General features: G+C 39.6%; 1 protein-coding gene across 2 annotated transcripts in view; it reads right to left on the bottom strand.

Annotated features, from left to right (window-relative positions):
- Positions 1 to 7,629: 7,629 nt before the first annotated feature.
- LOC143958020 (inter-alpha-trypsin inhibitor heavy chain H3-like) overlaps positions 7,630 to 26,620 on the bottom strand; it is a 47,254-nt gene continuing 28,263 nt past the window's right edge. Inside the window, exons 17-24 of one of the 2 annotated variants that reach the window (XM_077467463.1) lie at positions 25,280 to 25,315; positions 25,091 to 25,162; positions 21,911 to 22,003; positions 16,451 to 16,564; positions 14,385 to 14,553; positions 11,406 to 11,551; positions 11,251 to 11,329; positions 7,630 to 7,903 (exon numbers count right to left, since the gene is read on the bottom strand). In XM_077467463.1, coding sequence (XP_077323589.1) covers positions 7,765 to 7,903; positions 11,251 to 11,329; positions 11,406 to 11,551; positions 14,385 to 14,553; positions 16,451 to 16,564; positions 21,911 to 22,003; positions 25,091 to 25,162; positions 25,280 to 25,315 — 848 coding nt within the window. In that variant the 3' untranslated portion in view covers positions 7,630 to 7,764. The remainder of the gene's footprint in view (positions 7,904 to 11,250; positions 11,330 to 11,405; positions 11,552 to 14,384; positions 14,554 to 16,450; positions 16,565 to 21,910; positions 22,004 to 25,090; positions 25,163 to 25,279; positions 25,316 to 26,620) is intronic. The other variant, XM_077467465.1, reaches the window with a different exon arrangement.

Genomic DNA, 26,620 nt, shown 5'->3' on the forward strand with positions numbered 1-26,620 from the left:
AACACACAAGAGGAGTGAGAGGAGGAGGAGGAGGAGGATCTTGGCTGCTTTGGAGGCACTGAAGCAGAGCAAGACATACTTCAACCCTTAACAGAGGGTTTTCCATCCCTGGAACCCTTGGCTGGGAGGAGGCAGTTCCAGATACTGTAATCCTCAGTGACCCCCGGGGAGTTTGCTTCTCATGCCTCCACAAACTTGCGATGCATGGGCTCCCTCATTCTACAAAGCCTGCCAAAGGACCTGAGAAAACATGGCATTAAGAAGGATCACTATTGGTTGGCAACCCTCCTTGACCACTGTTACAAGGGGAAAGTCTCGGAACTCATCTCCTCCCCACCGAGAGAGCAGAAGATGAAATCCCTTGAGGACACCTTAAAGAGGAGTTTATGTAATGCCTTTCCTGACTCTGGTAGGTTACAGTCTGGTGGAAAACGTAATTCTGAGGCTTCTGTTGGTCAAGGGAGTAGCGGTGGAGAAGGGGGCCGCCTCAGTGATGCCTTTCAAAATTTTTAGTCCTCATAGGCAGGGTCTTCATCATATGGCAGGAGATTATCTAGGGGCAAAAACAGATATAGAGAGCTTTCCAGTTGACGATCCACTGGGTTACTGGGTCAGAATAGACCACTGGCCAGAACTTGCCCAGTATGCAATTGAGCTGCCAATCTTGTCCCCAGTGCACTACATTGTGGCCCCATCATACAGACTGGCTCCCCAAGCCCCTGATTATACAATAAAGAAAGCTTGCAGGGAAAATAAAATCTTGTTTAGCTTTATAAATGTCATTATTGCTGCAGCAGGTTCTATACAGGGTACAGATGTACCACTTCACAGGCAGACTAAGGGGACCCCCCAGGCACTATATTTTGAATCACTGCTCATTTAAAAAATGATGTTTGTTACAAACTTTTTTTTCATTGATACATGTCCCCCCCCCCCCCCCCCCAGGGTAGTACCTGGACCCCCATAACCATTGTATGCTCAATTACTTGCATATAAGCCTTCAAAATAGTCACTTTTGATTTTTCCAGTTCGGGTCCAGGTTTGTTACTTGGTTCCGAACTGTCGTGATGATCGAAAGTTCTGCCCCGAACTGAACAAGGGATCGTTCGGTACCCATCTCTACATGCAAAAAGCTACATAAGGCTACTTTGGAGTGTTTGCTGTGCATAGAACAGCTCGTTAAAATGAATGGGCGGCCCTATGCGCATAGCACAAGAAACTGCACAAATGTGGCGTGATTTCGCGTGCATTCTCAAGAGCGGCGGCCCATCCATTAGGGGCGCCCGGGCGCCGCCCCCTCTCTCCACTCCACCCCCCTATATGGTAATGGATAGACTCATGCATAGCATGGATCGATCCACGGCAGCTGTGGCCACCCCCTACTCATGCGTTCGGCCCCGGGTGCATGAATTACAGCGGCAGAGTTTTTTTTTTTTTTAAGCACCTGATTAGAGCCAAAGGCTCTAAAAGGCTTCAAAATCGGGTGGGCTCGGGACGCAGAGGATGCACTCCAAACCCACCCAGGTGTGCTACAACAGCAAATGAACATTCGCTGTTTAAACACTGATCCTCAATCCAGCCAATCAGAAGCGGGTGTGAGACCCGTTTCCTGATTGGCCGAAAAGAGAAGACTCCCAGATGGCCGCCAAGGAGGAGGGAGTAAACGGAAGCCGCCATGATGACCTGGAGAACGAGAGGCCGCAGGAGAGCAGAAGAGCGGGAGGCCGCCGAGCAGGGGAAGCTGCCGGTGATGGGGTAAGTTCCACTGATGGCCTGGGGGGGAGGGATCGGGTTGATGCCGCCCCCTCCCCCCCCCAAAAAAAAAAAAAAAAAGACACCAGCCATCACCGATTCTCAATATGCCTTGATGTGAATGCAGCTTTAACTCGCTGATCAATCATCACCTCTGATAATATATGTGCTGGAGGGAAGCGATATGGAGGGACCTGAAATCATGTACTGGGCAGATCTTCATCCGATTGGCTCCCTTTTGCGAATTGAATGTTGTTTTTCTCCATTGTTTTCTCAATTGTGCAATGCTCCGGTAGGGTCATGGTCACTGGTGGTGAAAATAAACACAATGTAACAACACAGAATAAATAATCTTCACTCGGAGCCCTTCATTCCAACTGGCTGAAGATCAACAAACTTCCATCTACGATCTGCCAATGGGCTTCATCCACTGCTCCTCTGGATAGAACCCCCCCAACCTCCCCGTCAGTCTACTATCCAGGGCCGTCTTTAATATTGATTGGACCCTGGGCAAAACTTTTCTTGGGCCCCCCCCCATGCAGTTTTACTCTCCACCTTCTCTGAGACATACAATAAATAGCAGCTAGACCCAAAATCAGTTTACTGAATCAGATCAGGCTGCTATTGCGATTGGTTGCCAGAGGTTACAGTGTATCATTACCGCTCACTGACTGGTTGCTAGAGGTTACAGCACACATTACAGCTCACTGATTAGTTGCTACAGGTTACAGCACATGATTTCTGCTTGTTGAGATTACAGTACAGTAATACTGCTCACTGATTCATTGCTTACATCAGGTTACAGCACATCATCTCCTCACTCCAGGGGTCATGCTATACATATGGATGCCGCCTTTATTTACATATCTATGCAGCTATTTACATATGAATGCTGGTTATTTACATGTAAACACAGGGTCTGCAGGTGAGTCATCTGTACACAACAATAGGGCAGAGCTGGGCAGCATCAGTAGCAACACTTCACACTGAGATATCGGGACACAGCAAGAGACAAGGAAATTTAAACCGGGATAGTTGGCAAGTATGAGGCAGCTGCTTTGGGCCCCACAACATTGACAGGGCCCAGGGCAGCTGCCCCTTTTGCCCTGCCTTAAAAACGGCCCTGCTACTATCTGAACTTAGGCTGAATACAAGAAAGTCATTGTAGGGAGGAGGGGCAGTTCTGTATTTTAAGTTTGAGGATCCCTCTAATTCTCCTGGCGTATAGACTGCAGATTTAGCATTTCAAAAGTGCAATGACTTTAGTGAGGCTGCTCCCAAACCAATAAGCTGCAAGGTGGCGTATCACAAGAGAAACAAAAAGTGGCTAATGTTACCAAAAGTATTGGGACGCCTTTACACGCACATGAACGTTAATGGCATCCCAGTCTTAGTCCGTAGGGTTCAATATTGAGTTGGCTCCGCCTTTTGCAGCTATAACAGCTTCAATTTTTCGGACAGTAAAGTCAAGTTCCTCCACCCCAAACTCGCTCCTCCGTGTCTTTATGGACCTTGCTTTGTGCACTGGTGGGCAGTCATGTTGGAACAGGAAGGGGCCGTCCCCCAAACTGTTCCCATAAAAGTTGGGAACATGAAATTGTCCAAAATGTCTTGGTATGCTGACGCCTTAAAAGTTCCTTTCACTGGAACTAAGGGGCCAAGTCTAACCCCTGAAAAACAACCCCCCCACCATAATCCCCCCTCCCCCCACACCATAAGCCCCCCTCAACCAAATGCACAAAGCAAGGTCCATACAGTCATGGATGAGCAAGTTTGGGGTGGAGGAACTTGACTGGCCTGCATAGAGTCCTGACTTCAACCCGATAGAACACCTTTGGGATAAATTAGAGTGGGGACTGTGAGCCAGGCCTTCTCATCCAACATCAGTGCCTGACCTCACAAATGCGCTTCTGGAAGAATGGTCAGACATTCCCATAGACACCCTCCTAAACCTTGTGGACGGCCTTCCCAGAAGAGCTGCAAAGGGTGGGCCAACTCCATATTGAAGACTGGAATGCCATCAGTGGCGGCCCGTCCATACAGGGCGCACGGGCGCCCCCCCCCCAATCCATGCGTCCGGCCCCATAATCTACATGCAGGGCACTGTACGCATAGATTCCAATTGTTTTTTTGTTTTGTTTTTTAAAAGCACGTGATTAGAGTCAGAAGTGGCCAAAACAAGGGAAAAACCAACACAGGTCACAAAAGGGTGGGCTCAGGGCGTGGAAATTGGACTTGGTGGACTATTTGCCTCTTTGGGGAATATAATGTGTGTAAAGAAGAGAGCACGAGATAAAGTCCACCCATATCAGATCAAACATTCATAAATATGTTTGTAAAGAAGTCGTTCACATTTTAGAGATTGCAGAGAACCTTCACCGCCATCTACTGGACTTCTTCTGCACTGCAGCAGAGCCACGCTGTCAGTTCTCCACCTGCGCTCATTAGCATTCTTTAAAGTGTGGTCAGAACTTCAATGAATGAATGGATGAATGAAATACTTATATAGCGCACAATGCGAACTGAATCGCCTCTAGGCGCTGTGGCGAGCTTTGATCATCTGCTAAAAGAGGAAGGTCTTGAGTTTTTTCCTAAAAGCCAGGTGATTTTCTTCCAGGCGGATGTTGATTGGTAGAGCATTCCATAGCCGAGGCCCTTGGACAGCGAATCTCCGATCCCCCTTGGATTTATACCGGGCTTTGGGCACGAGGAGGAGGTTTTTGTTGGCTGATGGAAGACTGCGGTTTGGTGTGTAATGATTTATTTTCTCCATTAGGTATTGCGGAGCTTCTCTATGCACGCATTTGTGGGTGAGGCAAAGGGTCTTGAACGTGATCCGATTTTTTACGGTTAGCCAATGTAAGCTCCTCAGTGAAGGAGAGATGGATTCCCAGGGTTTTTTTCCTGTTATCAGCCTTGCCGCCGTGTTTTGGATTAGTTGTAATCACACAAGTTGATATTGTGGTAATCCTATGTAAAGCGAGTTTGCGTAGTCCAGTCGTGAATTAATGATTGTTCCAACTACCACTGCTTTGTCATTCTTTGGGATAAAAGGGATGAGTCTGCGAAGCATGCGCAGAAGATGGTGAGATCCACTGACTACAGATCCTATTTGCGCATCCATTGACATTTGTGCGTCTAAAATAACCCCGAGACTCTTGGCTTTGGTCTTTGGGGAGATAGTCTGCCCAAAGACGGTTGGTGGAGACCAGGAGGTTTTGGTTGCGGGCTTATGATTTGGGTGTAAGATAAGAAGCTCTGTCTTTGATTGGTTCAGCTGGAGGGAGTTGGTGGTCATCCAGTCCTCTATTGATTTGAGGCAGTTTTCAAGTCAATCCCCGTGCCATGACTCTGGTCTGTTTCCTCCAATCTGTAGAACGTGTGTTTTGTACGCTGCACTCACACCTGCCTGAAAACCCCAAACTTAGCCTGCCTCAGTTTTGGTTTTCTCCCTGCTGCCTGTGATCCTCCAACCACCCACCTGGAACCCCCCGTGTCACCCCACCGTCTGCCTGCCCACTTGTTGGGTGTCACCACAGAACCTTCCATGTTAGCGGTGTAATTATCTCCACCACTGGCAGCTACAGTCTGCTGAAGAGCTACTGAATCTGGGTGGCACTTCGAAAGAATTTGCACCCGTAGGTGACAAAGAGGGCCCACGAATAGTGACACCCCAGCAGGAAAGTACAACAAGGAAAGTTCAAATGTATATATGAGAGCATTTGGAGACGTGGTTTTACCTCGTGGTCAAGTCTAAAGTTGGCCTACCTTTAGACAGTGGTTGGGAGATCTGCCAGTTTTTTTTTTGTTTTGTTTTTCCCACACATTTGCAATCTTTGATCTGGAATACTATGTTTATATTTTATGTGTCTATTTTTATGTTACTGAATTACAATGACATATGTATGATATTGTTATTTATTTTTTCACTTTGTTTCTTTTTTTTATGTATATTTAGAGAGTAACACATTGTTTCCCTGTGGATTGGATACTCCTAGTCCCTTGTTCCTGAGGAAGCCGATTAAGGCGAAACATGTTGAACATATTGGGATGGAGATTATGTTGGTTCCTAATAGAATGTCACCTGTTCCTTTATATTAGGTTTCTGTTATAGACCATAAGGAATTGTAATAAGTGTCAGGTTTTACATGTTTGTGAAAGTTTGGTAATTGTTCAATAAATTTATATTTTTTATTATATTGTTTTTTGTTTTTGATCTCTTGGTACCGTAGAAGTCCCTTACCTCCAAACCTTTTGTGTATACAATCACCACCAAAGAAAACTGTGTCAGCCTGACATTCATGTTTATCCTTCAGATAGAACCGCTCAGACCAGGGGCGGACTGACAAGTCATGGGGCCCCCGGGCAATAGGAGATTATGGGGCCCCCAGGCAATAGATTATGGGGCCACACAGTATACACACACAGACACACAATATACACACACACACACACACACACAGTATACACACACAGTATACACACACACACACAGTATACACACACACACACACACACACACACACAGTATACACACACACACACACACACAGTATACACACACAATACACACACACACACACACAGTATACACGCACAGTATACACACACACAGTATACACACACAGACACACAATATACACACACACACACACACACACAGTATACACACACAGTATACACACACACACACACACACACAGTATACACACACAGTATACACACACACACACACACACAGTATACACACACAATACACACACACACACACACACACAGTATACACACACAGTCACACAGTATACACACACACACAATATACACACACAGAATACACATACACACACTGAAAAGGTACTGGAGAGGCGGGGCAACTATAATCTTGGGATTTAAAAATAAATAACACCAATTTTTACATGCTGTCCCTGGTTTTATTGAGGCTGGCAACCTTAGTGGCATGGGTCCCTCGGGCAGTGCCCGAGAGCCCGAATGGTCAGTCCGCCCCTGGCTCAGACTTATCTTTGGGAAACACCAGCAGTGTGTCGGGAACCTTCATGCCTGAAATTGGTGGAAACTGAGGTGTATGGAAGGGTCAGGCATACCTAGGGCTGGGACAAGGGGTGGGCAGGAGGGATATATGCCCCAGGCACTATGTGAAATGGGGAGGGGCTGCCACAAGGACATTGGGGTAGGAGGGGATTTGTGTTGGGTGCGGGAATCTGGGGGAGCAGTAGGAGGTTAAAATTGTTCTAGTAGGAAAAATCGGGGGGGGGGGGGTGGTGCTAGGAGCTAGGAAAGGTAATTAAAGGTAATTTGGGGGGATTTGTGTTTGAAGGGGTGATAGGGGAAGAGGATTTGTGCTAGAAGTTGAGATTTGGGGTTTTTGTGCTGGAAGAGGTGATTTGGTGGATGGGGGGGGTTTGTGTTGGGAGGGGAAAGAAAATGTTAGTGGGTGGGGGGTTTGTGCTGGAGGGGGATTTGGAGTGGGGGAGAATGTGTACCCGGGGGGGGGGGGGATTTGAGGAGTAGAGGGTTTGGGCTAGGAGGAGCATTTTTTTTTTTGGGGGGGGGGGGTTGTGTGCTTCAATGATTTGGGGAAAGAGAGGATTTGAGCTGGGAGGGGGGTGGGAGGAGGATTTGTCCTGGAAGGAGGGGGAATTTCTGATTATAGGGTAAGCATACAGATTAGTGCCCATTTTGTTTTTGGAGGGGGGGGGGTTTGCTAACACATAATGCTCATACATCTTGGGGGGGGGGGAGGGGTGTTCGCTCTGGGCCTTGTCCCAGCACTGGGCTTAACCTACAGTTATAAAATCAGCGAGAAATAATTATCTTATGTCTATAGAAATCCAATAACAAAGTTAATTTCTAACATCATTTAGTGTAAATTTCAGGTATTTATTGCGTTAAAAGTCTTATTAATTGGAGATAAACACAGAAGACAGCCAATAAGATAAATTCTTAATGCAGAAAATGGTCCAGAAATATATATATTTTTTTTTTTTTTACATTTTAGGAGTCAGGTGGAAAATCGAAGATCCCCGGGACCACGTGGCTGATCCCTGCGAATGCGTTGAAGGATTTCAGGGACACCTTTGTGCACGATCCTGGTTGCTTCACGCCGTAGGAAGAGAAGTTGCAAGTTGGAAATCTAGAAGAGGAGGATTTTAAATTAGACTTAAAAACTGAAATCAACCAATTTCTTTAAGGTGATAGTCTTCAGAAGTCTGGTGCGCCCTCTTCTGGGGGTCCCCTGCTGGCACACCTGGCCTTCGGAGCAGTAGATATGATTAGAATCATGAGGAGACCTAAAATGAGGCTCGTGAAAAATTCTCCAATGTATTCGCTTTGCCTGTGAGGTCACGGGGGCGTTGGGGGGAGGGGGCTCACATATCTACATCTACTGCTGCAGCCCTGACCCTGAGGAAGGGGGGGGCTATCCTTCCGAAATGCATTGGCTGGTCTTCACCGGGGGTCTCCAACCTTTCTAAACAAAGGGCCAGTTTTTGTCCTTCAGACTTTGGGGGGGGGGGGGGCTGACTGTGGCTGGCAAGAGTGGAAATTTTCCTGGAATCACATTTGGTATAAGGTGGAGGAACAGTGCCCCTATTGTTTGTATCATTGGGAATAAGTTGGGACTATCGTTGGGAATAAGTTGGAACTATCATTGGGAATAAGTTGGGAATATCATTGGGAATAAGTTGGGACTATCGTTGGGAATAAGTTGGGACTATCATTGGGAATAAGTTGGGAATATCATTGGGAATAAGTTGGGACTATCATTGGGAATAAGTTGTGAATATCATTGGGAATAAGTTGGGACTATCATTGGGAATAAGTTGTGAATATCATTGGGAATAAGTTGGGACTATCATTGGGAATAAGTTGGGAATATCATTGGGAATAAGTTGGGAATATCATTGGGAATAAGTTGGGACTATCATTGGGAATAAGTTGGGACTGTCATTGGGAATAAGTTGGGAATATCATTGGGAATAAGTTGGGACTGTCATTGGGAATAAGTTGGGAATATCATTGGGAATAAGTTGGGACTGTCATTGGGAATAAATTGGGAATATCATTGGGAATAAGTTGGGACTATCATTGGGAATAAGTTGGGACTGTCATTGGGAATAAGTTGGGAATGTCATTGGGAATAAGTTGGGACTGTCATTGGGAATAAGTTGTGAATATCATTGGGAATAAGTTGGGACTGTCATTGGGAATAAGTTGGAAATATCATTGGGAATAAGTTGGGACTATCATTGGGAATAAGTTGGGACTATCATTGGGAATAAATTGGGAATATCATTGGGAATAAATTGGGACTATCATTGGGAATAAGTTGTGAATATCATTGGGAATAAATTGGGACTGTCATTGGGAATAAGTTGGAAATATCATTGGGAATAAGTTGGGACTATCATTGGGAATAAGTTGGGACTATCATTGGGAATAAGTTGGAAATATCATTGGGAATAAGTTGGGACTATCATTGGGAATAAGTTGGGAATATCATTGGGAATAAATTGGGACTATCATTGGGAATAAGTTGGGAATATCATTGGGAATAAATTGGAAATATCATTGGGAATAAATTGGGACTATCATTGGGAATAAGTTGGAATATCATTGGGAATAAATTGGGAATATCATTGGGAATAAATTGGGACTATCATTGGGAATAAGTTGGAATATCATTGGGAATAAATTGGGAATATCATTGGGAATAAGTTGGGACTATCATTGGGAGTAAATTGGGAATATCATTGGGAATAAGTTGGGAATATCATTGGGAATAAGTTGGGAATATGGTGTCAATGGGAGAAACGGTGCCCCATTGCCACTGTCAGTGGGAGGATAAAGGCAAGCAAAGGGTCACCATCCAGCCCCCCCCCCCCCCCCCCCACTGGCCCCGGTTTGGAGACCACTGGTCTTGACCAATAAACATTTTAAAACAGACCTCTGAGTGATGTGAACTTTTGTAGAAGCTCCTCAACACACCCCCCCAGAATTTTTCATTCTGCTTCAAAAATAACTAATGTACACAGGATTTGGTCGAAGAGCATTTTGGAGCTTTGAGCTTTGGACCAAAAAACGCTCAGGTGTGAATGAGGGCCAAAATTACATACCTGGTCCACAGGGTGACAACGCCGCTGTGCGATTCCACTGCAGAAGGAACAGCGTTGTCACCTTGTTTCAGGAAGTAGAAAAGCAGAGGATCTACTGGCAAGATCACCAGGTAATAACACCAAGTGAAGAAGTGAGAGTCCGGCACCAAAACATCTTGAGTTTAAAAGGAATAATTTTATTTCTCCAACAAGACATAAAAAGGAATCACTTCCTTGTAGAGATTGATGCTTTTCAGCTTCTACTGGAAGCCTTAGTCATAAATCAATTTATGACTAAGGCCTCCAACAGAGGCTGAAATGCATCAATCTCTACAAGGAATTGAGTCTTTTTTTTTTATGTCTTGTTGGAGAAATAAAATGATTCCTTAAAAACTCAATATGCTTTGGTGCCGGACCCTCACTTATTCACTGAACTAGCAAACGGCAACTACCGGGTGAGTCCGGGAATCGGTCCCTGGATCTTCTCCTATTCATATGGGATTTTGGGGTAGCAGCACCTTTACCTCTTGTTTGAATAAAACAAAGTGTTGGATGGTCCATGATAAATGCTTAGTGGCCCCCACTCAGGCTAACAAGGTCTGATGAATCGGATGCCACTGATCAGTGAAGGTGCAAGCTGGAGAAAGGTCCATCCAGACCCAAAGCATGCTTTCAAAAAAACAAAGCGATAGTCCGGCCGCCGCACACCTCACCCTGCCGGATTGGTTAGCAGGTAAAAGCAACCTCAGCTCTATTCACCCAAGCCGTGCCCCCTAGGCTTAAATAGGGAGGTCCTCTATGTGGGACGAAACACGTTGGGGGCATGGCTTAGAACAATCGAGCTGAGGCTGCTTTTACCTGCTGACCAATCGTGCCCCGGTGAGGTGTGCGGCGGCCCGGACTACCTCTTCCTTTTCTACAGTGTGCTTTGGTTGTGGATATAAATGTATAAATGGTTAGTGTTAGTGGTCTCCGTTTAGACCAGCAAGGTCTGATGAATTGGATCCTGATGACTAGAGAGGGTGCAGGTTGGAGCGGAGGACCCAAAGCACGCTGTAGAAAAAGGAAGCGATAGTCCGGCTGCTGCACAGCTTGCCAAGCCAGAGTGGTTAGCAGGTAAAAGCAACCTCGGCTTGATTCATCCAAGCCATTCCCCCAACATGTTTCGCCCCGGGCTTAATCATGGAGGTCCTCCATGCAGGACGAAACATGTTGGGGCCACGGCTTGGATGAATCAAGCTGAGGCTGCTTTTACCTGCTAACCAGTCGTGCCCCGGTGAGGTGTGAGGCGGCCCGGACTATCTCTTCCTTTTCTACAAAGTGTTGGGTGCCGTTGGGCTGTTTTGGGGTTCAGTGGTCCTTTCATCCAAACATTTCTGGTCCTTACTTTTCGGCGGGATAGGTTTCCCCGAGGATGGTGACCTCGTCGCTTTCCACCAGGATGTTATCTTTTACCATCATCTGACCTGGAAAAGAGAAAAAATAAAAATAAGATCTCTGATCTGGTTCAGATTTAGGTGCTGTGGAAGGTTCAGTCCGTACCGACCAATCCCAAGTGGAGTTCTGAGTCCGCCTTCTTATTCTCTATGTGAAGCATCAAACGGTCGGGGTTCTTCTTCAATAAAACGATGGCGCGGAATCTGCCTTCCAGGGTCAGAATTAATTTTCGCCCTTCTTTATTGACAGACCTGAACAGGCGGAAAGATTGACAGGAATTTACTCCAGATCAATAGACTGTGCCCCCCCCCCCCCCCCGGGGTCATTAATAAAAATCCGAAAATTCGAAAAAGAACGAAAATCCGAAATAATAACTAAAAATAACTATTACTAACTATTAGATTATAGCTATTGGAATTTCTTTTCAAATTTGGCTGTTAGTGAATGTAATGAATACGAATTTATCCGAAGTTATGAATTATCCGAAACAAGGAATGCCGCATCTAAACGAATGGAACATAAGAAATTAATAATAATAAATAATAATAAAATTTTTTTTATTATTATCATTTATTAATTTGTTACCTTCAATTTGTTTAGACTCGTGACGTTCACTAACAGCCAAATTTGAAACTAAATTCCAATACCTATAATTTAATAGTTCGTACTAGTTATTATTAGTTATTTTTCAGATTTTCAAGTTTTCGAATTTTTGTGCTTATTTCCGTTATTTAGAATTTTCAGATTTTCGTTCTTATTTTCGGATTTTTCGAATTCCCGAACCTTCGAATTTCCAAATTTTCGATGTTCTGATTTTCGAAAAAATTTGTTAAACGGGTTTCCGTTAATTTGATTATTTCTGACTTAACTAATTTGTCAAATTTCGTATAAAAACAAATTCGGAAACTGAACGAATTGTGTTCCCTTGTAGCCCGAGCGGCACACAATATGCATTACCAGTCCACCATCCTAAAAGCTAGACATGTGCAGAACGGAGAATAGTTTGCTACTAATTTCATTTCGTTATGGAATTCGTTTAGTTTGGGTTCGGAAATTCATTTAGTTTTGTTTAGTGTTCCTTAAATTTTGTTTAATTTATTAATTTTCTAATGAATTCAAACTAGACATGTGCACTTACCAAAAAATTTGTTCATTTTCGTTTCATTCGTTTGTTTGATTTTTTCGGAAATTTGGGGAATTTTCACATTTCGATTTTTCGGATTTACGAATCTTCGATTTTCCAGATTTCCGAATTTCGAATTATCGTATTTCTAATTTCCGAATTTTCGATTTTCCGAATTTTCGATTTTCGGATATCAGAATTTCCAAATTTTCGTTTTTCCGAATCTCGGATTTCCAAATTTCTGAATCTCAGAATTTTCGGATTTTCAGAATTCGGGAATTCAAAGATTTGAAAGTCTAAAAAATTAGAAAATCTGAAAAAAAGAAAGAAAAACAGTTTAATTAATAACTAACTATTAAATTAACGAGTGGTAATTTATCCGAAGTTACAAATGATCTGAAATAACAAATGCCGCATCTAACCAAATGGAACGGAACAAATTAATAATAAATAATTAATGATAAATAATTAATAATAATAAAAAGGTTTTATTATTATGATTATTAGATCGTTACATTCCATTTGGTTAGATGTGGCATGTGTTATTTCAGATAATTCGTAACTTCGGATAAATTCATACTCGTTACATTCACTAACAGACAAATTTGAAAGGGAATTTCAATACCTATAATTTAATAGTTAGTTATTATTTAGAATTAAACAAATTTTCTTTCTTTTTTTCTGATTTTCGAATTTCCGAAAATTCGGAATTCCAAAAATCCGAAATTTGGAAATCCAAAATTCGAAAATCCGAAATTCGGAAATTGAAAAATTCGTACATTTGGAAATCCAAAAATTGGAAATTCGGAAATCCAAAAACTCGAAATTCGGAAATTGAAAAATTTGGAAATTCGGAATCAACGAATTTGTCAAAATCCGTTAAAAAAATAATTTGGAACTAAACAAATTGCACATGTCTAATTCAAACTTTTCAGAAAGATTCGATTTTGGCATAGGGTCCTCCCCCCAGTTCATACCAGGCCCTTCGGGGATTTTTTTTATGGATTTTTAACACACCAACATTTAAAAAAAAAAAAGTGGGCCCCCCCCCAAATCCATACCAGACTCTTATCCGAGCATTCAGCCTGGCAGGTCAGGAAAAGGGGGTGGCGAGCGAGTGGCCCCCCCCTCCTGAACCATACCAGGCCACATGCCCTCAACATTGGCTCTGCGCCCCCGCCCCGCCCCACCCCAAAGCACCATGTTCCCATGTTGATGGGGACAAGGGCCTCTTCCTGACAACCCTGGGCTGTGGTGGTCGGGGTCTGAGGGTGGCTTTAACAAGGGGGCCCCCAGATCCTGGCCCCCTCCCCCCCCCCCCATGTGTATGGGGAAAAAAAAAAAAACGCTCTGCCTCCTGGGAGGCCTCCTACCATCTGCCCGCTCTGCACTTTGACAGTTCTTATATAGGAAAGGGGCGGGGCCACCAGGCTTCGTCACCCGGTGGCACCGCCCACCTTCTGATGTCACGTGACCCGAAGAACCTGGTATGGACTGGGGGAGGGGGGATCCTACGCTGTTTTTCTTTTAACATTTTTCTATTGTCGGGCAATTTCCCGGCATTCTCTTCTTTACGTTTATCTGTCAGAGGGGGAAGCCCGCTGACAGATGATGACTCGTCAGTTGCTAAGGCCGCGGGCGGCCGGCTTCCCGACCCGCCATTTTTCGACTGATCCGGTTTGTAATCTTTCTGAAAAATTGGAAGTCATTAGAAAATGAATAAACTAAACGAATTTTAAGGAATTTCAACAAAATTCGTTACTATTTAATTCGAAGATTCGGATACATCCAATTCTCCAAATAACCAGAAATTCATCCAAGTTTGTATTCGGACCGAAGCGAATTGGGCGTGTCTACTAAAAGCCGCTGATCATAATGGCCCTTCAGTCCCATAATCCTCTAGTGCTGGACGCAGGGGGGCGGAGTGCTGCTCGACCAATGAACATCCATCGGACACTCACCGCACTCCTTGCAGCGCCGAGGTCCAGGTGACGGTCTGAGTGTCCTGTCCACTGATCACCGTAATATTGTGCGCTGAAATATCCATCGACAGCGACTTCTTCCTGTTCACCAATCCCAGCCGAGCGAAAACGCGCCTATCGGGGGAGAGCTTCCCGTTCAGTGTTATCTCTGAGGGGGGATGGGAAAAATCATTATATTCATTTATATCACCTTATTATTCCATACAGTGTGCAGTGAGTGTAAGCTCCTCTGTACAGAGACTGATGTGACTGTGGGGGAGGGGACATTAGAGTGTAAGCTCCTCTGTACAGAGACTGATGTGACTGTGGGGGGGAGGGGACATTAGAGTGTAAGCTCCTCTGTACAGAGACTGATGTGACTGTGGGGGGGGGGGGGGGGCATTAGAGTGTAAGCTCCTCTGTACAGGGACTGATGTGACTGTGGGGGAGGGGACATTAGAGTGTAAGCTCCTCTGTACAGAGACTGATGTGACTGTGGGGGGGAGGGGACATTAGAGTGTAAGCTCCTCTGTACAGGGACTGATGTGACTGTGGGGGAGGGGACATTAGAGTGTAAGCTCCTCTGTACAGAGACTGATGTGACTGTGGGGGGGGCATTAGAGTGTAAGCTCTTCTGTAGAGAGACTGATGTGACTGTGGGGGGAGGGGACATTAGAGTGTAAGCTCCTCTGTACAGAGACTGATGTGACTGTGGGGGGGAGGGGACATTAGAGTGTAAGCTCCTCTGTACAGAGACTGATGTGACTGTGGGGGAGGGGACATTAGAGTGTAAGCTGCTCTGTACAGAGACTGATGTGACTGTGGGGGGGGAGGGGACATTAGAGTGTAAGCTCCTCTGTACAGAGACTGATGTGACTGTGGGGGGGGGGCATTAGAGTGTAAGCTCTTCTGTACAGAGACTGATGTGACTGTGGGGGGAGGGGACATTAGAGTGTAAGCTCCTCTGTACAGAGACTGATGTGACTGTGGGGGAGGGGACATTAGAATGTAAGCTCCTCTGTACAGAGACTGATGTGACTGTGGGGGGAGGGGACATTAGAGTGTAAGCTCCTCTGTACAGAGACTGATGTGACTGTGGGGGGAGGGGACATTAGAGTGTAAGCTCCTCTGTACAGAGACTGATGTGACTGTGGGGGGAGGGGACATTAGAGTGTAAGCTCCTCTGTACAGAGACTGATGTGACTGTGGGGGGGAGGGGACATTAGAGTGTAAGCTCCTCTGTACAGAGACTGATGTGACTGTGGGGGGAGGGGACATTAGAGTGTAAGCTCCTCTGTACAGATACTGATGTGACTGTGGGGGAGGGGACATTAGAGTGTAAGCTCCTCTGTACAGAGGCTGATGTGACTGTGGGGGAGGAGACATTAGAGTGTAAGCTCCTCTGTACAGATACTGATGTGATTGTGGGGGAGGGGACATTAGAGTGTAAGCTCCTCTGTACAGAGGCTGATGTGACTGTGGGGGGAGGGGACATTAGAGTGTAAGCTCCTCTGTACAGATACTGATGTGACTGTGGGGGAGGGGACATTAGAGTGTAAGCTCCTCTGTACAGAGGCTGATGTGACTGTGGGGGGAGGGGACATTAGAGTGTAAGCTCCTCTGTACAGAGACTGATGTGACTGTGGGGGAGGGGACATTAGAATGTAAGCTCCTCTGTACAGAGACTGATGTGACTGTGGGGGGAGGGGACATTAGAGTGTAAGCTCCTCTGTACAGAGAATGATGTGACTGTGGGGGAGGGGACATTAGAGTGTAAGCTCCTCTGTACAGAGACTGATGTGACTGTGGGGGAGGGGACATTAGAGTGTAAGCTCCTCTGTACAGAGACTGATGTGACTGTGGGGGGAGGGGACATTAGAGTGTAAGCTCCTCTGTACAGAGACTGATGTGACTGTGGGGGGAGGGGACATTAGAGTGTAAGCTCCTCTGGTACAGAGACTGATGTGACTGTGGGGGAGGGGAAATTAGAGTGTAAGCTCCTCTGGAGCAGAGAATAATGTGAATGGCATAAATTAGGAATAAAACAATAGAGATTTCTCTCCTACCCAGGTCCGGACTGTGTAACAGATTGATCCAGGTATCCGGTGTTTCATCAATTTCAAGGAAAATTTTGTCAGACGCAAACGGTAGAGTTATTAATGCGACAGCCGCAACATCCGCTATAAAGAGATATAATTAAATAATAATACATTGAAAGTGATGTCCTTGCTTGCCGTCTCCTGTACACCCCGTATACTCTCACATGTGTAAATGGTGCCGGTTCACTATGGGGGTCTATTTATTAAAAGTCCACCCTGCAAATGCTTCAGCATTTACATAGCAGTCCTCAACGATCCCCATAATATGTCTAATATGCTTATTCCCTCTGACCATCAGCTCCATCTAGTGGCCCTAACCTGGTATTTTTTTACATGAAATACCACAAACAGGAAAATTATGCATTTTGGCCACTAGATGGAGCTTATTGTCATTGGAAATAAATATCTCGGACACATTTTCGGGGAATAATTTGTGACGGCTGCGACATTTTCTATGATTGGACCTCTCATGTATTGCAGTTTAGGTATATTGTATATTTAACATACCGTGTAAGAAAAATTGGATCTCCACCAAACCAAAACTGGCCGGTGTGAAAATGTTGCAGTTTTTTTTTTTCGCCCTGTGAAATGTTACACTTACTATGTAACAAATTCATCTTTTCTCACAGAAGAAACAAAGAAAGACGAGACAAAATAACACTTCGCCTACTTCCTCAGCATTTACACCGAGCGACGCATTTTGAGCGTTTTGTTGAGCATTTCTATGTATGTTTTTGAGTGCTTTTTAAAGCATTTTTGAGCTTTGTTGTTTTTTTAATTAGCCAATAGAGGGAACTAATCGTCTGTTTCATCAGGTGTTACTATGTTTTTCACCCTTTTCATCTGTTTTTATTTATTATGTATTTATTTATTCTCTTTTTTTTTTTTTTTACAAAAGGGTTAAGGATTTGGGTTTCAAGGTTAGGGCTCAATCTATTTATTTATTACTATTTATGGATTTACTTGTTTTGTTAGGTTAGGGGTTAAGGTTCATATTGGGGTCAAGGGTTAATACTAGGGGTTCATCAATTTATTATTATTTATTTACCTATTATTTATTTATTTATTTTGTTAGGTTAGGGGTCAAGGTTAGGGTTAGGGGTTAATATTGGGTTTAAGGGTTACATTTAAAGTTAGGGTTTTAATATTAGGGTAAGGTGTTAATATTAGGGGTAATAGTCGTGTTGGGGTTAGGATTAGAGGTCAATTTATTTATTTATTATTATTTGTTTACATATTATTTATTTATTTATTTTGTTAGGTTTAATATTAGGGCTAGGTGTTAATATTAGGGTTTGGGGTTAGGATTAGGGGTAATATAAGGGTTAAGTGCTGGGGCTAGGGGTTAATTTATTTGTTTATTACTATTTATTTATGTATTATTTATTTATTTTGTTAGGTTAGAGGTTAAGGTTAGGGGTTAAGGGTTAAATTTAGAGTTAAGTTAGGTGTTAGGATTAGGGGTTAAAATTAGGGGTAATATAAGGTTTAAGAGCTGGGGCTAGGGGTTAATTTATTTGTTTATTACTATTTATTTATTTATGTATTATTTATTTATTTTGTTAGGTTATGGGTTGAGGCTAGGATTAGGGGTTAATATTGGGGTTAAGGGTTAAACTTAGTGTTAGGGTTTAATATTAGGGTTAGGTGTTAATATTGGGGTTAGGATTAGGGGTTAAAATTAGGGGTAATGTAAGGGTTAAGATTTGGGGTTAATATATTTATTATTATTTATTTATGTATTATTTATTTATTTTGTTAGGTTAGAGGTTAAGGTTAGGGTTAGGGGTTAAGGGTTACATTTAGAGTTACGTTAGGTGTTAGGATTAGGGGTTAAAATTAGGGGTAATATAAGGTTTAAGAGCTGGGGCTAGGGGTTAATTTATTTGTGTATTACTATTTATTTATGTATTATTTATTTATTTTGTTAGGTTAGGGGTTAAGGTTAGGGTTAGGATTTAATATTGGGGTGAAGGGTTAAATTTAGAGTTAGGGTTTAATATTAGGGTTAGGTGTTGGGATTAGGGGTAATATTAGGGTTGGGGTTAGGTTTAGAGGTCAATTTATTTATTTTTTATTATTTGTTTACGTATTATTTATTTATTTTGTTAGGGTTATGGTTCAATATTAAGGCTAGTTGTTAATATTAGGGTTAGGGGTTAGGATCAGGGGTTAAAATTAGGGGTAATATAAGGGTTAAGAGTTGGGGTTAGGGGCTAATTTATTTATTATTATTTATTTATGTATTCATTATTTATTTTGTTAGGTTAGAGGTTAAGGTTAGGGTTAGGAGTTAATATTGGGGTTAAGGGTTAAATTTAGAGTTAAGATTTAACATTAGGGTTAGGGTTAATTTACATATTATTTATTTCTTTTGTTAGGGGTAATATAAGGGTTTTTTTTTTTTTTTAATCTTTATTTAAATTACTTTTTCCATTACAATCAATATAAACAAAATGTACAGTATATTATTTCCCGATTTCAAACTTCAAATTTGTTTTTTATTATTTATTCATGTATTATTTATTTATTTTGTTGGGTTAGGGGTTAAGGTTAGGGTTAGGGGTTAATATTGGGGTTAAGGGTTAAATTTAGAGGTAGGGTTTAATATTAGGGTTGGGATTCATTTATTTATGTATTATTATTTGTTAACATATTATTTATTTATTTATTTATTTGGTTAGGGTTAGGTGTTAATCTTAGGGTTAGGGGTTAAAATTAAGGGTAATATAAGGATTAAGGGTTGGGGCTCATTTATTTATTTAATATTTATTTATGTATTATTTATTTATTTATTACTATTTATTTGTGTATTATTTATTTATTTTGTTAGGCTAGGGGTTAAGATTAGGGTTAGGGGTTAATATTGGGGTTAGGGGTGAATATTAGAGTTAGGGTTTAATATTAGGGTTAGGTGTTAATATTAGGATTAGGGGTTAACATTAGGGTTGAGATTAGGGTTAAGAGTCTGGGGTTAGGGTTTTTTTTTTAATCTATTTTATTTAATTTTATTATTGATTTTATTTATTTATTTTACTATTTAATGAATGATACAATTAATATTTATTTTCATAAAAATGTTGCATTTGAGCAGAAAAACATTCAGAAACGCACTAAAAACGCTCAAACGCTCGAATCAAGCGCTTCCATGCATTTCTATGGAACAAAAAAAACTATTTAAAAACGCAACCAAAATGCCCGACTCGCACTACGAAAAAAAAAAAAAGCTCCCGAACTTTTTTGAGCATCGGGCATTTGGTTTCGGGCGACTTGTAGTGGAGATGTGACCTGACTCCATAGGGAATAATTGTTTTTTATTTTCTCCTACAGCGTAGGAAAAAAAAAAAACGAAAGCAAAAAATAAACAAATAAAATAAAACAGAAAAAAAAGAAAAAAGAAAAAATTATCACAAATATAATAATAAAAAAAATGGGCAGACTCGATGGTTTACTCTGTCGTTTTTCTGCCGTCACTTCCTCGTGTTTCGATGAAAAAACAAATCCTCCTACTACGTTTTGGAGGTTCAAGCTACAAAACGCTGAGGTTTGAATGGCGCCTTGGAAGTAGAGTCTCCGGGATGAAGATGACATCACACTGGAAATATGAACCTTTATTTAGAAGCTCATTCACACCAGCAGGTGGGCATTTTTTAACAAAAGCAAAAATAAACAAATAAAATAAAACAGAAAAAACAAAAACAAAAAAAAAAATCAAAAAAAAAATTAATAAATAATTAATAAAAATTAAAAAAAAATGGGCAGACTCGATGGTTTACATGGTCTTTTTTCTGCCGCCACTTCCAAAAAAAATCTAAAAAAAAATTAATAAATTACAAAAAATTAAATAAAAATGGGCAGACTTGATGGTTCACTCGGTCTTTTTTCTGCCGTCACTTCCTCGTGTTTCGATGAAAAAAAAAAAATCAAAAAAAGGGGCAGCCACAATTCTTAAAATAAATTTTGGCACAGTGCAACTACCTCCATTTTATTCTTCAGGGTCTCTGGTTTTAAGAATATATGTAAAAGCAGGTGGGCATTTTTTTAACAAAAGCAAAAATAAACGAATAAAATAAAACAGAAAAAAACAAAACAAAAAAAAATCTAAAAATAAATAAATAAATCACAAAAAAAAAAAGGGCAGACTCGATGGTTCACGCTGTCTTTTTTCTGCTGTGACTTCCTCGTGTTTCGATGAAAAAAAAAATCAAAAAAAGGGGGCAGCCACAATTCTTAAAATAAATTTTGGCACAGTGTAACTACCTCCATTTTATTCTCCAGGGTCTCTGGTTTTAAGAATATATGTAAAGTTGAGGGGGGAGTTTGCAGTAAGTTTTAGCAAGCAAAAATGCAAATTTTAACAAATCTTTAAAAAAAATAAATAATAATAATTAATTCTTCAGCGGGCAAACGCTTAAAATGCGTCATACTGCGCATTAATGCACCACAACAGGTACGAATGGGCCCTCAGTGAGGCCACAACACAAGGCGGGATGTGACCCAACTCCATAGGGAATCATTTTTATTTATTTTTTTCCTCCTACTGCGTTTTGGAGGTTCAAGCTACAAAACGCTGAGGTTTGAATGGCGCCTTGGAAGTAGAGTCTCCGGGATGACGATGACATCACACAGGAAATATGAACCTTTATTTAGAAGCTTATTCACACCAGCAGGTGGGCATCTTTTAACAAAAAGCAAATATATACAAATAAAATAAAACAGAAAAAAACAAACAAAAAAAAAATCAAAAAAAATTAATAAATAATTAATAAAAATGAATAAAAAAAAAATAAAAAAAAATAAACGTATAAAATAAAACAGAAAAAAACAAACAAAAAAATTAATAAATAATTAATAAAAATGAATAAATAAATAAATAAAAAAATAAACAAATAAAATAAAACAGAAAAAAACAAACAAAAAAAAATAATAAATAATTAATAAAAATGAATAAAAAAAAAAAAATGGGCAGACTCGATGGTTTACATGGTCTTTTTTCTGCCGCCACTTCCAAAAAAAATCTAAAAAAAATTAATAAATTACAAAAAATAAAATAAAAATGGGCAGACTCGATGGTTTACTGAGTCTTTTATCTGCCGCCACTTCCTCGTGTCTCGATGAAAAAAAATAAAAATAAAAAAAAGGGGGCAGCCACAATTCTTAAAATAAATGTTGGCACAGTGCAACTACCTCCATTTTATTCTCCAGGGTCTCTGCTTTTAAGAATATATGTAAAGTTGAGGGGGGAGTTTGCAGTAAGTTTTAGCTAGCAATGCAAATTTTAACAAATCTTTGAAAAAAAAAGAAAATTAATTCTTCAGCGGGCAAACGCTTAAAAAACGTCATACTGCGCATTAACGCACCACGACAGGTACGAATGGGCCCTCAGTGAGGCCACAACACATGGAGGGCTTCCTGGTTTTTAGTTACCTGGTCCCGGGCTTATAGTCGTCTTAATTATTTCTACTTCATCCGCCACTTCCGGTTCTTGGTAGATAGTCATCAGTCTGACTGAAGGAATGTCTAAGGGGGGGAAAACAAATCTACGTTTTCAAAGAATAAAGAATTATTAGTCAATCGACTTCCTTATATCAGGTCAGGACGGTTTTCACATAAAAGGGTTCAGAAGACAAAGACAAAATGTTCAAATCACAAAAAGAAATATGTTTTAAAATATTCTATTTCTTTTTTCAATTGGTTGAACCAGATGGACTTGTGTTTTTTTTCAGCCCAACTGGTTATTTTTATTTATTCTTTCTAATGTCGTCATGTAATCACAGCAGGTCCTCTCCCTTCTCTCCTCTATACAAGCCTCATTCTTCATTCCAGACAGACAGGAAATTTATTTACAGGAGCAAAAAAACCCCCATGAGATCTTTTTGTTCAGAATTGTTTTTTACATACAAAACTGATAACACACATGAAGGATGTATATATATATATATATATATATATATATATATGCTGAAAACGGTTCTTGTTCCAAGTTTCATTTTTTGAGCATATTTCTACATTTGTGCTCCAAAAAGCTTTTTATTTCACTATATATTTATTTCTATTTATTGATTTATTTCTATCATATATTTATTTCCATGTATTTATTTATTTCTATTTATTATATATTTGTTTATATGTATTGATTTATTTCTATGTATTATGCATTTATTTATATTTATTATATATTGATTTATATGTATTGATTTATTTATATTTATTATATATTTATTTCCATGTATTGATTTATTTATATTTATCATGTATTTATTTCCATGTATTTATTTATTTCTTTTTATTATATATTTATTTATATGTATTGATTTATTTATATTCATTCTATATTTACTTCCATGTATTTATTTCTATGTATTCTGTATTTATTTATTTCTATTTATTATATATTGATTTATATGTATTGATTTATTTCTACGTATTATATATTTATTTCTATGTATTGATTTATTTCTATGTATTATATATTTATTTCTATGTATTGATTTATTTCTATTTATTATATATTTATTTCCTTTAATTAATTTACTTCTATTTATTATGTATTTATTATATATAAACAATATAAAAATTATATTTATTACATATATACAACAAAATATAAAAACAGTTTAAAAAAATATATAAAAAACTTTTGACACATAAAAAAATCATAATAATTATATGCATTAAACAAATATATATATATATATATATATATATATATATATATATATATATATATATATATACATATATATGTATGTATATATATTTAGATTTATATTTATCATGTATTTATTTCCATGTATTTATTTATTTCTAATTATTATATATTTATTTATATCTGTTTATTTATTTGTATTCATTCTATATTTATTTCCATCTATTTATTTATTTCTATTTATTATGTATTAATTTATAGTTATTATATATTTAGTTATATGTATTGATTTGTTTCTATTTATTATATATTTATTTCCATGTATTGATTTATTTCTATTTATCATATATTTATTTCCATCTATTTATTTATTTCTATTTATTATATGTATTGATTTATTTCTATTCATTATAAATGTATTTCCATCTATTTATTTATTTCTATTTATTATGTATTTATTTCTAATTATTATATATTTATTTATATATATTATTTTATTTGTATTCATTCTATATTTATTTCCATCTATTTATTTATTTCTATTTATTGTGTATTTATTTATAGTTATTATATATCGAGTTATATGTATTGATTTATTTCTATTTATTATATATTTATTTCCATGTATTGATTTATTTCTATTTATCATATATTTATTTCCATCTATTTATTTATTTCTATTTATTATATATTGATTTATATGTATTGATTTATTTATATTTATTATATATTTATTTCCATGTATTGATTTATTTATATTTATCATGTATTTATTTCCATGTATTTATTTATTTCTTTTTATTATATATTTATTTATATGTATTGATTTATTTATATTCATTCTATATTTACTTCCATGTATTTATTTCTATGTATCATGTATTTATTTATTTCTATCTATTATATATTGATTTCTATGTATTGATTTATTTCTATGTATTATATATTTATTTTTATGTATTGATTTATTTCTATTTATTATATATGTATTTCCATTAATTAATTTACTTCTATTTATTATGTATTTATTATATATAAACAATATAAAAATTATATTTATTACATATATACAACAAAATATAAAAACAGTTTAAAAAAATATCTAAAAAACTTTTGACACATAAAAAAATCATAATAATTATATGCATTAAACAAATATATATATATATATATATATATATATATATATATATATATATATTTATATATATATATTTATATTTATCATGTATTTATTTCCATGTATTTATTTATTTCTAATTATTATATATTTATTTATAGTTATTATATATCGAGTTATATGTATTGATTTATTTCTATTTATTATATATTTATTTCCATGTATTGATTTATTTCTATTTATCATATATTTATTTCCATCTATTTATTTATTTCTATTTATTATATATTGATTTATATGTATTGATTTATATCTATTCATTACATATTTCCATCTATTTATTTATTTCTATTTATTATATATTTATATGTATTGATTTATTTCTATTCCTTATATATTTATTTCCATCTATTTATTTGTTTCTATTTATTATATATATTTTTTTCTTACATCGATTGTTTTAAACATGTCGGTATCTTGTGTCTGTTTCTTTTTTGTTTGTTTGTTTGTTGCGGGTCCCATCCCCGCTTCCAGCCTGGGACTGCACAGGGAAGGAAGAAGCAGCGGACCAATGAGATCTCACCACCGGGTCGCTCTGCTCCCAGCAACACAGAACAGCCGATTGGCTCCTTGTGCTGCTTCTCTGAGCTCTGCTGCACAGGGGATTGGAAGAGACTCTGATACAAAATCACACGCAGGTACTTCTATGGATTGCACTAAAAATAAACGTCATGTTGAATTATTGATATCCGAGCCGCGATATTTGCGCCTTTTATATGACGTCCATCGTCAGGACTCCGCTAACGATCGGCAGGTGTGCAGCCGAGGAGAGACTTACGCTGTTTGGTTGAGGAGTCTGAAAATCTTATGGGGGTGTTCCTGACATTCGATATGCGGGCGTACTGTGACACTGCAATGACATCATAGAGACACATATGACATCACATGATTAATAATACCACACAGAGTCACATGTATGACACACGGATCTCCAGACATATAATGTATCCAATAAAATATACATCACCCCGAGTGTGAGATGTACTTCTTCCTCTCGGGAGAACTGCAAGAGAGAGAAAAGGCTCCTTACCCCCATCTGTACAGCGCTGCGGTATATGTCAGAGCTATATACATGTATAATAATAATAGTGTGTGACTGTGGGGGGGGAGGGGACATTAGAGTGTAAGCTCCTCTGTACAGAGACTGATGTGACTGTGGGGGGAGGGGACATTAGAGTGTAAGCTCCTCTGTACAGAGACTGATGTGACTGTGGGGGGGAAGGGACATTAGAGTGTAAGCTCCTCTGTACAGAGACTTATGTGTCTGTGGGGGGGAGGGGACATTAGAGTGTAAGCTCCTCTGTACAGAGACTGATGTGACTGTGGGGGGAGGGGACATTAGAGTGTAAGCTCCTCTGTACAGAGACTGATGTGACTGTGGGGGGGGACATTAGAGTGTAAGCTCCTCTGTACAGAGACTTATGTGTCTGTGGGGGGAGGGGACATTAGAGTGTAAGCTCCTCAGTACAGAGACTGATGTGACTGTGGGGGGAGGGGACATTAGAGTGTAAGCTCCTCTGTATAGAGACTGATGTGACTGTGGGGGGGAGGGGACATTAGAGTGTAAGCTCCTCTGTACAGAGACTTATGTGTCTGTGGGGGGGAGGGGACATTAGAGTGTAAGCTCCTCTGTACAGAGACTGATGTGACTGTGGGGGAGGGGACATTAGAGTGTAAGCTCCTCTGTACAGAGACTGATGTGTCTGTGGGGGGGAGGGGACATTAGAGTGTAAGCTCCTCTGTACAGAGACTGATGTGACTGTGAGGGGAGGGGACATTAGAGTGTAAGCTCCTCTGTATAGAGACTGATGTGACTGTGGGGGGAGGGGACATTGGAGTGTAAGCTCCTCTGTACAGAGACTGATGTGACTGTGGGGGAGGGGACATTAGAGTGTAAGCTCCTCTGTACAGAGACTGATGTGACTGTGGGGGGAGGGGACATTAGAGTGTAAGCTCCTCTGTACAGAGACTGATGTGACTATGGGGGGGAGGGGACATTAGAGTGTAAGCTCCTCTGTACAGAGACTGATGTGACTGTGGGGGAGGGGACATTAGAGTGTAAGCTCCTCTGGTACAGAGACTGATGTGACTGTGGGGGGGGAGGGGACATTAGAGTGTAAGCTCCTCTGGTACAGAGACTGATGTGACTGTGGGGGGAGGGGACATTAGAGTGTAAGCTCCTCTGTACAGAGACTGATGTGACTGTGGGGGGAGGGGACATTAGAGTGTAAGCTCCTCTGTACAGAGACTGATGTGACTGTGGGGGAGGGGACATTAGAGTGTAAGCTCCTCTGGTACAGAGACTGAT

Source organism: Lithobates pipiens, unplaced genomic scaffold, assembly GCF_037356315.1.
Source record: "Lithobates pipiens isolate NorthernLeopardFrog02 unplaced genomic scaffold, aLitPip1_a1.2 Scaffold_56, whole genome shotgun sequence".
Taxonomy (NCBI): Eukaryota; Metazoa; Chordata; class Amphibia; order Anura; family Ranidae; genus Lithobates; species Lithobates pipiens.